At 40.8% G+C, this 12,770-nt stretch overlaps 1 protein-coding gene across 1 annotated transcript in view; it reads right to left on the bottom strand.

Annotated features, from left to right (window-relative positions):
• ptprz1b (protein tyrosine phosphatase receptor type Z1b) overlaps positions 1–12,381 on the bottom strand; it is a 65,092-nt gene extending 52,711 nt beyond the window's left edge. The window contains exon 1 of the mRNA XM_031753392.2: positions 12,117–12,381. Within this exon, the coding sequence (XP_031609252.2) occupies positions 12,117–12,180 (64 nt within the window). The 5' untranslated portion in view covers positions 12,181–12,381. The remainder of the gene's footprint in view (positions 1–12,116) is intronic.
• Between the last annotated feature and the right edge of the window lie 389 nt (positions 12,382–12,770).

Here is a 12,770-nt window from a genome sequence, read left to right as displayed (position 1 = left end):
AAATTGAATTGAACTGAATTGAATTGAATTGAATTGAATTGAATTGAATTGAAGATGGGCACAGGAGGAGTGTAGCCAATTTGATCTACAGGTGGATGCTTTCTAATCCTTTTCAGTGTTTAGTTGTAGCTGCTGAAAAACACTGTAAGGAGCCAACTGTACGATATTCCCAAAAATAAAATTCTTTTTTTTTAACTTATTATTGTGCATCCAATTAAATATCACTATTGCTAACTAAGCCAGGCTAGCATTAGCTAATAACTCCCCAGCACTACTGTCTCAGACATATATGGTCATATCTAGTTAGAAAAAATAAAAATCCAATGACCTCAATGGCAAACTTGAGATTTAGAGAAATAGCTTTTAAATCAGCGGGGATCACCACTCTGGCTGGATCCATCTTTGATATACAGTATATTTATTTATATACAGTACTTTATTATCTTCCTGTTCTATTGAATTAGGATCGAGAGAGCTCTTGTCTTGTTCATTGGGCTTCAGTATAATCTTCTAAGTTAAATGAGGTAAGCTCATAAAGCTATAGTGTTAGACTCTGAAAAAAAAAATCCCAGCCTTGGGTTAAAGCCAGATGTTAAGAAGATGAATGAGCATGTTCTCTCCACTTTTAGCCTGCAGCTGGGATATTTCTGATGAACTGAGTAGCAGAGGCCCTGCAGGGGACTGACCTCAAATCTTTGCTCCTAGATAAAAATCAAACTAGCAGGTCAGACAGGACCCTTCTTATCCAAAGCCTATAAATAAATGCAGCACATGAAAGCATATGCTCTCTCTCTCTGGCACACATACACATGCGAGTATGTGTCAGATCATTTTCTTGGTCAAATGAGGTGAACACACAATTATCAAAGAAGATTAAATAAGCCATGACACATGTATTACCAGTAATGAATGAGTGATGTGAGGCGACATCTAGGACACACATATGTATGCAGGAAGGAGCACAGTGGACTGAAGGAAGGCAGCCAGTTGGCACGCACGACTGTTTATCTGTGTGTGTGTGTGTGTGTGTGTGTGTGTGTGTGTGTGTGTGTGTGTGTGTGTGTGTGTGTGTGTGTGTGTGCATGTCCATGCTTAATGTTTCAACCCAATTCCCATGTTCCCATTGGTTGTGTGTTGTGGTTACTGAGCCTGTATGATTGTACATGTCCACCTCAGTCGTCAGGGAGCTTTGTGCGTCCGTGTGTGTGTCTCACTAATCTGCCCGTTAGAGCAGTGAGATGTACCATTTCCATCTGCTTGGCACAAACTGAGAAAATACCACACAGCATCTTTGGATGTGTGCGTGTGTGTGTGTGTGTGTGTGTGTGCGTGTGTGTGTTTGGAATATGCGATTAGTAGTCTTTAGTTTAGTGGGGCGAGGTTGCACATTAATACATCTGTTTGCGGTTTTAAACAAAGATCATCTTGAAGATTTCCTAGGATCTGCAAGATTTGTTTACTCAAGGAAAGCTACAAGGAAAAAACCATATTGCTTCTTGAATGGATGGAACTGTTTTCTCTGAGAATTTTCTGCTTCAGTTTGATTAATTCTTACGTTATGTTACGACACAGACCAACAACATCACACGGTCTTGTTCATCTAGTGATTCCTTAAAGCGTAATTGTGGAAAAACTTCCCTGTCAACAAGTGTCGAGACTCATTGTAGAGTCTATTCAGCATGCTTTCCATAAGCATTCAGCCTCAATCAGCAGAGTTCCCATGACAACAGTTCACAGCGTCATGACAACGGAAGAGCCCCTGATGGCGTGCTGAACACCCTGACTTCCTGTCGGCTTCCTACTCTGACTCTCTCTATCTCCATGGATACAAAACCATCCCTCTCCTCTCTATTTTTCAGGGCAGGATCACACCCCCAATTCTTCTCCTGTTTAGCAGAAAGCGCTCACACGCAAACGCACATACCCCGGAATAGTGACACAAAAACACATGGATACACTTACAGACTTCAAAAATAATCCCTACACATATACATTTGTATTTATGCACGTATACAAAGGCATTCAAGGGTTGTTTAAAAAGTGTTCAAGCACACAAATATAGGGGAGAGTGCTCCAAGAGCTCACCCAAATCTTTTGATTCAAGAATCTCTATGTGCACGCAAGCATGTGTGACTAATGGGGTGGCTGGCTGGTGGGGGTTAATCAACTTTCAAACCACTCATTGGTCACAGCAGCAGCAACTTAATGAACTTTCCCACTGGAGAAAAAAAAAAACTTCATGCTCTGCTCAAATTCACTCAACTTCTACTCTCCTCCTGTCTGAACTTCGTGCTTGAAAAAGTAAAAGCCAAATCTCCTTTAACTTTCAACACAACCACTTTTTTGTTCAGTGCCAGGGCCCCTGGGGTGCCCTGACTTCCTTAAGGCTCTGGATGTTGTAGGGCTGTCCTGGTTGTCACCTTTCTTTGTTGTTCAATTAAATTTCAATTCAATTCAATTTTATTTATATAGCGCCAAATCACAACAAAAGTCGCCTCAAGGCGCTTCATAGGTACAGAGAAAAACCCAACAATCATATCACCCCCTGTGAGCAAGCACTTTGGCGACAGTGGGGAAGGAAAAACTCCCTTTTAACAGGAAGAAACCTCCGGCAGAACCAGGCTCAGGGAGGGGCGGGGCCATCTGCAGCAACTGGTTGGAGATGAGGAAGACAGGATAAAAGACCAGAGATTATTAATAACTAATGATTCAATGCAGAGAGGTGAGCGAGAAAGCTGACTGAAGAAGAAATATTCAATGGATCATGGGAATCCTCCAGCACCCTACACCTATTGGAGCATAACCAAGGGAGGATTCAGGGTCACCTGATACAGCCCTAACTACATGCTTTAGCAAAAAGGAAAGTTTTAAGCCTAATCTTAAAAATAGAGACAGTGTCTGCCTCCCAAATCCAAACTGGATTTGGATGTTACATAGAGGTGTGGGGCAATGCCTCTGGACTGGAAAACTGGGGTGGTGGCTCCCCTCTTTAAGACGGGGGAACAGAGGGTGTGCTCCAGATATAGGTGGAACTGGAGGTGTCCATCGGGAGTGTGGGTGTCTGGCCCCCGTTACTGGTCATTCTGTCCCGTACAAGAGTCAGAGCGTGGTCTGTATTGCCATAAACTGTTGATTTCCTGGTCCCTCCCCTTCCCTTTGGTAACAAGCTCTGGGCAGTGACTGAAAGGACAAGGTCGCAGATTCAAGGTGGAGATGATTTTCCTTCGTAGAGTGGCTAGGCTCTCCCTTAGAAATGGGCTGAGGAGCTCAGTCATTCGAGAGGGACTCAGAGTAGAGCTGCTACTCCTCCACATTGAAAGGAGCCAGTTGAAGTGGTTCAACTGGCTCCAGAAGGTGTCCAGAAGAGGTTTTAGGTATGTCCTACGGGAAAGAGAACCCAGGGCAGTCCCAGGACTCGCTGGAGAGATTATATCTCTTGGTTTGCTTGGGAAAGACTCTGTTTCCCCCAGATGAACTGGAAGAGGTGGCTGGGGTGAGGGAAGTCTGGGCTTCTCTGCTTAGCATGTGACACAAATCTAGATAAGTAGTAAAAAATCAATGAATGGATGGACTGATGGAAGTCTTTTGTGTTCGGGGCATACTCATTACAGAACTGCAAGTTTGTTCCAAATCATATAGCTCAAATTAATGCAACTGAGGAATAAAGGGGTGCAACTAACAATTAATATACTGATTCATTTCAGTGTCACATATTATTTTATCCATTACATTTACATCTGAAATATTTGTTGTCAATAAAAAAAGCATACTGTGCTGTCATGGTCAGTCTAACCACTGATGTAGGTCTACAGATGCCAAACAAAAGTATTTGCAGATTTTTCATGACTATAATCACATGCTAAATCACAGCAATGCCATTATGGGACAAAAAAAACAATGATCCAAAAGAGTAATGTACACACTGTGGGGGCACTTCTGGAACCATTAATCAAAGTCTATATCATATCACTGAAACACGAATATGAGTTATAGGTCTATCAGCAGCACACATAACTAAAGACATAAATTGGTATTTAGATAAAAGTCAATTCTGAATTTCACTTTCGCATAACTCTTAACTTTATTCAATTATCTAACGAAGAACTGCCCTGAAAGTGTGATTGTGTGAGTTCAGAAGTACAGAAGCATACTAGAAAGGTACTCCCTCTCCAGAAGCCTCGGTCCTTGGTGCCAGCCTCTCAAAAAAACAACAACAGTAGCTTTTGTATGTGGGCAGAGACAGAGACAGACGGCCATTGTCAGCTGCTGTAACTTCAGACAGACTTTCTCAACTGGAGAGACCACAGAGAGAGCATTGGCATTGGCATTGTATATCTGAGCACTGGCTTAGTTACTCTCTTCCTCTCCTTTTCACCTTTTGTCCTCTCTTATCCAGACATTGGCCTTTTTTGATGCAAACTCCTCTGATCCTTATCCTTTTCTTCATCCTCTTATCAGATCCTGAACATTTTCAGACTGAAAGCACTAAATGGTGAAGACAAATTTACCACCACTTCAACTCGGTGATGACCAGTTGCTGTGAAGTGACAAAGTAACATGGGTTTGAACTTCTCTTACTCTCCAAGTCACCTAGCATCTGAATGCCACCCAAGAAAGCCAGTCATTCTATTTCTCAGAGAAACATTTAACCACACATTGCTGGCCAGTGCAAGGCAGCTAGATGGTTGTATTTCAGGCATGATGAATCCAATCCCAGGTTCTAAAGAGGTAGTGCTGATGTTGCCAGTATCCGTTATATCAAAAGAGGAGAGCACTGAAAAACTTGAAGAAGAGCACTGAAGGCTTTACTAGTTAGTAACCAGAGCTAATCTTATGTTATCAGTATTGTGTTGCATGGCTTTCAGAGAATTCATAACATTAATGAAATGTTGATCCTCCACCACGTTACAAACACTGCCAAAGCCATGGACATATGTAGCATTACTAGCTGAGGTCAGAGTTGCCATAACACCAGACAACAGAAGATATCTGGTGAAGACTTTCACCTCTGCATAGAGTCACTTCCCCAGCAAACTAAGTTTCACTAAGGTCGCTACAGGTCATATTTCTTGGAAGGGGCTGGAGTTTATTAGTGAACCCGGTCAGAAGGTTGGTGACTTCCCAGCTATACCTTTGATACATTCATTGGACTGAGTGTGTGTGTGAGAACATTAGATAAAATAAAAAGTATCAAATATTATACAGGAGAAATAGAACATGCTGCAGTTTTTAGTTTGCAACGATTGAGTCATAATTGAAAGAAACACACCCCAGACAGATTTTCAGTCAAGCACTCCTCAAATAGGAGAGGAGACTAAGGAAGAAGGAGAAGTATGTCTCCATATATTACACTTTTGCAACCTTCTTTTTACATGTTATAATTATGTTTGTTGCCACATGGATAACATAGAAATTGCTTTTAATGAGTGTTTAATGTTGTGAAAGGATGCATTTAAGCCTAAACCATGACCTTATTAGGAACATAACCAACTGAAACAGTGAATCGGAATGAGACAACTGAAAATTAAACACTGATTAAAAACAAAACTGAACTGCAAAAGAAAACTGACTAAAGTTTATTTTTAAAATATAGAAACTAAGTGGGGTTTTTTAAATTCCTCAATCATTCCCACTACCCCTTTGTGCAGGTTTTGATGCTCTTTTATCTTTGAAACTTTTAAATCACCACTGACAACAACAACCAAAGTAATTTGTGAAAAAAAAAGAAAGCTCTGACTGACATAAGCGATTCATTGAGCTGAGTTTCCTGTCCAGGCCGCTCAGTATCAAAGAGATCCGGCAGTCCTCGTGGCACAGACCAGCTCTAAAATAGCCATGACCAAACACTGTCACAGTCGCAGAAGAATGCGTCTGAGTGGATTAAAGAACAAGAGCACTTATGAATATAATGCTTTAGATGGAGGGGCCAGACAGAAAAGTAGCTGCGCGATTGGGGAAAAACAGAGGGCAGGAAGAAAAATTATCAAAGTAGAAAGCAGCCAATCAATTATTCAGTGCAACAGCTGTGGTTTTTAGAAACACCAACCCAGCAGTGGCTACTGACAGTTCTTCCTACCTCTGCACGTATACTCAACATTCAAGTTTGGCTTTAAATATGACTTGCTGTACAAAGTCTGCAGAGCACAGAAATGTTAATGGATTCCTCAACTTTCAGAATGAATCTTTTTTTTTAATGCAATATCATCTTCTCCCCAGTGTGTTGTCAAGAAGAAAAAGAAATCAGATTATATATATACTTTTTTTTTTTATCCCAAATGCCAGACAGTTAAGAAGGCTTTGGAAAATCTTTCTAACAAGATTTATTTCCCTCAGTGAAGATTTTTATTTCGTTGGTTCACCAGGCTTGACTCCATCAGCCTGCACACATGTGTGTATGAATGTGTGCGTGCATGAGTGTAAATTAGTGTGCACATAATCTCATCTTAAGTATGGAGTTAAAGGTAGATGGAGACTGACGCACAGAGTTTATCTTAAATGCAATCCTATATACAAAACAGCAGGACTCCAAAATAGAAATATGTAGTATTTCTATGTTATGTTGATGCTGAGACCAGGCATGAAGGCTCACAATGCTCAGAGGGTTCTGGATTTTTAAATTAGGCAGTGACCTGATTTTTCTATGAGGCATCCTTTAACACTGCCTCAAATAGCTACATTGGATATCTAAGCTCATTTTTAATTTTCAGATTAATTCAATTTTATTTATATAGCACCACATTACATTAACATTATTTTATCAGTCGAAGACCGTACAATGGCTCTGTTATCAGTGACAACAGAGCGATCTAAGAGATCGATCTGTTCAATTCAGTTCAGTTTTGCCCACTATTGACATCACTGCACAAGCAGTGAACCTGAAAGTAAAATCAGGCAGAGCTTGTAATATAGTAAGTGCAAATAAATGAAATTATCAACATAAATACATTTATTAGTTTTTTGTATCAATTTAGGTCTGTAAGTTGTTGAACAGTGAAATTTCTTCTTCTTTTTTTTTTGCATGTGTGTAATTTTTTCTTTGTTCACCACCACAGTGAATTTTAAATCAAACATTCGAGATTTGATTTAGGTGCAGCTTTAATTCAAGGGTTTGACAAAAGCACTGTAGTAGTTGCATTAGTTGACTCGAAGCCCTGAACCTGCATTCAGTAACTGTAACAACTCACAGATGTCCATGTGAGTGAGGGAGGCCATCATTAGGCTGAAAAAAACAAAATAAACCTACCAAAGAGATAGCAGAAAGAAGTTGGTTAATATATTCTAGAAACAAAGAAGGCATGTATGGGCAACACCAAAAGGCCTAATGCTACAGAGGACAAAGTGGATGATCACAGAATTATTTTCCAATGTCACATTGTCAAGAACAGAAGGGAAGTATCTCATTGTCATTGGTTCGTTGGAGAGATAAAATTAAGACTTGTAATTTAAACCAGTATGTTTGGAAGAGAAAGGTATTAAGGAAGGAAAGGAACAGCTCATGATCCAAAGCCTACCACATTATCTGTCAAACAGGGTGGAAGCAGTATTATGGCACATGCAGGAATGGCTCGTCACGTCTCTAATATTTATACGATGTGAGTACTGATAGAAGCAGAAGGATGACCTGTGAAGTGTACAGGGTGTACTCTCTGCTCAGATTTAGTCAAAACTGATCTCCAAAACTAATCAGACAATGCTTCACAGTGAAAATGGATACTGACCCAAAACATAGTGCAAAAGCAACCCAGAAGCTTTTCATGCCAAAGAAATGGGATATTCTTGAATGACCACAGCAGTCACCTGATCTTGACCCAGGGGAGCATGCTTCAGTTACTGAAGACAAAACTGAAGGCAGAGAGACCCGCAAACAAACAGCAACTGAAGGCAGCTGCAGTAAAGGCACAGCAGCGCTTCTCAAGGGAAGCATATTATGTGTATGTGACTTCAGGCAGTCACTCACTGCATAGAATTTAGGCCCAGGTATTAAAAATAATCTTTATATTTAAAATTATGTTTGCTTGTCCAATTACTGTTGAGCCTTTGCAAATGGCTGTCCGTGTACAAGAATGACTGCAATCCTTAACAATGAATCCAATACTTTTGTAAAACCCCTCGAATTAAAGCTGAAAACGTGCACTGTCTGTAATGATTTGATTGATGTAAAATCCACTGTGGTCGAGTATAGTGGCAAAATATAAAAAGAGAATTGTGTCACCGTCCAAACACTAAGTGCATACTGACCTTATTATATACAAAATAATAAATATATAGCCAAATTTCAGTTGTTTGCTTTGGTTTGCTAGTGATAGTTTTTAAAAGCATTAGCTAACTTCTTGGCTAATACAACTAACCGAATGATTAGACAACGTCACTGGTCAGTTGCATTGTTTATACTAAGCCAACATTGTTATGATGATGAAGGAACAACAGATCATGCCATATTCTATAGGCTAATTGTTGTAGTGTTTCATTTGCCTACAAAGATTGGTAAAGTAACAGATTTAATGGCAATATGGTTGGTTTTAAAGTTGGCTTATATGACTATTTTTCATTCATTCTTAATTCTTAGACTTGTCACATAGACCAAGAGAATGATCACAACCACTTGGCAACCTCCGGTCACCAGTGAAAAATGAGCATTGTCCTGCTGGTTAGAAATTGGTAGTTGCACCTTCTGAAACGTCTTGGTTGCACTGATAAGGCACAGCTTTTATGTTGAAGGAAAACTTTCTCCGTTTCTGGTTTGGATCACACTTTTTCAAGTTTCCCTATGGCTCAGTGAGCGGTTGGCAACAGTTTGGAGACAAGTTGGTGTCTTCCATTCAAACTGAGCGGACACAGGGACAGTGGTATTCACTTTATGTATCAGTATATGTATGTATATTCTATATAAACTTCTTTATTAGAGTCTTTGACCATATCTAATATGAGCATCAACCACCATAGCAGTAAATATTCTATAATGTATATAAAAAAAGGAAAAAAGTCAACAGGTCCCATTTTTAAGTGAAAATTTAAAATCTAACTGTTACAGAAGAGACATGCCTATTGTGCATTACCATCCATCTGACTGATTTGACTGCTTCTTTCATATAATTGATGTGTTTACACATGGAGCATGCTCAGTTCACTAAGGGTGCCAGGATGTACGTGCCAATATTTTGTAGACAATTACTATTACACCATCAGGCATCCTATCCTTATGTTACCAGATGCAACCACTTTAGTTCAAATTCCCAGAGTGCACTGGGCAGCCAGATGGTATCTCACAAGCAGACCGTACAATTCACTGAACACTTCAGAGATGACAGTGCATGGTGGTGTGATGCTCAGATTTTCCGCACAGGGGGCTCCATGAAATTCATCTGATGATCAGAGGAATTTTGATGAGATTAGTACACACTACACTCACAGATCAAACACACACACACTGATCAATAGCATGCAGCCTGTTGCTGTCTCACTCCATCTAACTAACTGTCATCCACTGCCAAATCTATTACCGCCACAGTGCCTTTGCTACTATTTCCAAGTCCAACACCAGAGCTAAACTCAATACAAAATGACTGGTGGCACCACACAACCAACTGCAGAACCAAGCTGGGGAAAAAAGCATCAGCTACAAGGTGTTGTGTTTGGAAAGCTGAGTTTAATGCGTGAGCTGAGCGAAGCCCAGAGTCTGCTGTGAAGTGGCAAGAGCACCAGAGGAGAGACGAGCAGACACAACCACCATGCTGAGCTGAATCAGATTAGGTTTAAATCTCTAACCAGCAGGATCACAGGATACTAAAACTCCATGTTACGGGTGTTTCCAAACACTTGGTTCTTCATATGTACAAAGCCAAAATGTTGTATCCAAATGGGAGCACAAACTCACATCCTCTCCTTCCTGCTAACCTGCAGATAGAGCATGAAAGGCAGCAGGTGTGATACACACTGAGAAGTCAGATGTACACTGTATGGAGACTGTGCTGTTAAAAAGCATAAGGCGCAGCAAAAAGGACTGTGTTCACTGTTATTTGTACGTGTGTGTGTGTGTGTGTTTGCATGGAGGAGTGTGACAGAAAGGCTGAGCAAGAAAATGTGTGTGATGTTGTGTGGTGTCCGGGCATATTGGGAGACAGATGGTGGGGGGAGACGCTGTGCTTCCTCGAGAGAGGGGAGACAATATTTCTCTCACTATGTATCTGAAAACATAAGCTTTCACATAAACATTCAAAAGGCAATGGACCAAACTGCATCAGATGACTGCAAAGAGAATCAACAACAAGTGGATGCCAACAACTTCATCTCAAACTTTGACCGTGCAAAGGCTTTTCTTAAGTTTACTAGAAAATGATCTCAGCCGATCGCACCAAATCTCAGATGCACAGATCTCTTTATTCCGAGGATCTCCATTTAATTAAGATATGGCCTTTACCCTGTGGTGACAGCAGGTGGTGGAAGGAGTTAAAGGCCGGTGGAATTTATGCAGAATCTGATCCTCTTCTTCCTTTTTTTCTTGAAATGAGAGCAGTAGCAATTGCACTGCTATTATTGAAATCAACCATCAAAAAGTAAAGGAAGATTTAAGGTATGGCAGTACTCCCTCGTACCATCTATCATGATGCATCTATTTCTGTACAAAGTTAGAGTTTATCAAATTAAAAAAAGAAAAAAAGAAAGGATGTCATCAGAGAAAATCTCATCAAATGGGAGTAGACAGGTTTGTGTTTCGGGACGTGAAAACAATTGAAACCGACTGATCTCGGCTTAATAACTGGAACGTCATGGGATTCTGTCTTTTGAACAGCTGATTGAATAAAAAACAGTTGGATAACCTCATCAAAGACTCAACCTTGAACAATTCACCGTTTGTTATGAGGTCAAAATCAAAATGTCAGACAGAAGCTGGTTGAGATTGGCAGGCGTCCCTCTAAGTAGTTCAAAGAGCACCTCAGCAAATTTAGAAACGTCTTCATTTCATTCTTCACTTTTGAACTCTTGTTGAAAATTTCCTGACTGTGCCAGGAAAATCCCTCTCGGGGCCACTTCAATTTTACTGTTTGCCTCAGGTTTTATGATAACACTTGGATATGCCATATTGGTTATATTACAGCATCAATTTACTACTATAATATATTCCACAGTAAACCAAAGTTACCATCTAAAGCTCCACTATTCGCTTTAATTCATGTAACTTGGCTCTGCTCCATGAGGGGGCTAGATCTTGGAACTGCCACTAATCTGGTTTTGATGAAATCTGAACAGATCGGATGCTGTACTATTACTGGACCTGCTTATGTATTCCAGTTATTAGTCTTTAGAAATGTGTTCGCAGTCAGGATACACAGAATTCACAGTTACATCCCCACCTGTTACGCAAATCTGTACCAATTTAAATACACGAATGAGCATCTGTGATTTGGCATCAACAAGCTATTAAGGTGAGGTTAAAATGAGCCAACAAGGTCAAAAAATAATAACTGAGGTGAGTACAGTAAATGTTAGAGGCGTGAATTCAGCAGCCAAACCAAAAAGTACTTTCAAACAGTATATAGAACCGTACTTAAACCACAATGAGATCAACATTAAGCTTTCATATGGATTCCCGCGTCTTCCAATTTAAATGAAAATGTAGATTGTATCTACATGTTTATGACTCAGAGAAAGCGCAGTGGAAGTTATATCACTGAAAATGTTGATTAATATTTATTTTCTCAGATACGTTTAGAAGACTGCGAGCGTTCACCAAATAAAACATCAAACACCGAGCGCGCTCACAGCGAGCATCACATTTCATTCACTCTTCAACTTGTCTTTGAAAACGCTTCAACACGTCTAAAGCATGATCGGGGAAACCGCTGCATGCATTGCACACGCTTCCTCTGAAACTAAAATTATTCGCTGTTGGTTAGCCTGAAACCCCGAGAATCCAGCGGTAACGTGAAATCCTTCTGTCTTTTCCACCGATTGCACATTTGGAAACACGGGCTGAAAGTGTGCCGATAATCCGGGGGAATTACACAGACCCACCGCTCAGTCTTTAAACGGCGTTCAGAAACATTCACGGCATCACATGTCAGCCACCACAATCACTTAAATCGGGATTATTATCATTTTCCTCCTCAGTTTCTTACCTATTTGGATGAAAAGGAGAAGCAGGGAGAAGATAATATGGGTCCTTAGAAGTGCTGTGTCCATGATCTCAGCACGCGAATCAAGCGCAAACAGGCGGAATGTGAGCTTTTAAGGGACGGACAGCGGGTCGAGTGCGTAAAAGATGCGCTAAGGGGTCATCATTCAGTCTCTCCAGCCTTGGACTGCGCTGGGGGTGATGTCGATTCGGATCGTTGTAGTTCGGCTCGGGTTGGTTCGGCTGGGTCTGATTTGAGGAGTGCGGGCTCGCTGGCTGGCTGGACGATTACGGACGCGCATGTACTGAGAGTGATAGACGAGCTGTGCGCGCGCGCCGCCCACTGCCATTAATGGAAATCACTGTTTCGCTCCTGCGATATTTCTCATGATAGTAGGGACATGGTGTGTGTGTGTGTGTGTGTGTGTGTAGTATGCGACTGTGGTCTGGCTCTTATATCCCAGTGCGGCAGCACAACACATAACACAGTATTCCTCCTATCTACACAATGAGATCATGGTAATATGTGGCACTGTGGGAATGACAAGGATATATGACAAGGACTATACCTGTGCTCTCTAATGTTACAGTGCTGTATAGTGACACACTCATTTCTCACTGCATAGCTCACTTTATTGGGTTTTTTATCCCTTACACA

Source organism: Oreochromis aureus, linkage group 17 (assembly GCF_013358895.1).
Source record: "Oreochromis aureus strain Israel breed Guangdong linkage group 17, ZZ_aureus, whole genome shotgun sequence".
NCBI classification, from domain to species: domain Eukaryota; kingdom Metazoa; phylum Chordata; class Actinopteri; order Cichliformes; family Cichlidae; genus Oreochromis; species Oreochromis aureus.
Note: the sequence above shows the minus strand (reverse complement) of the source record. Positions and strands in the feature narration are given on the sequence as shown.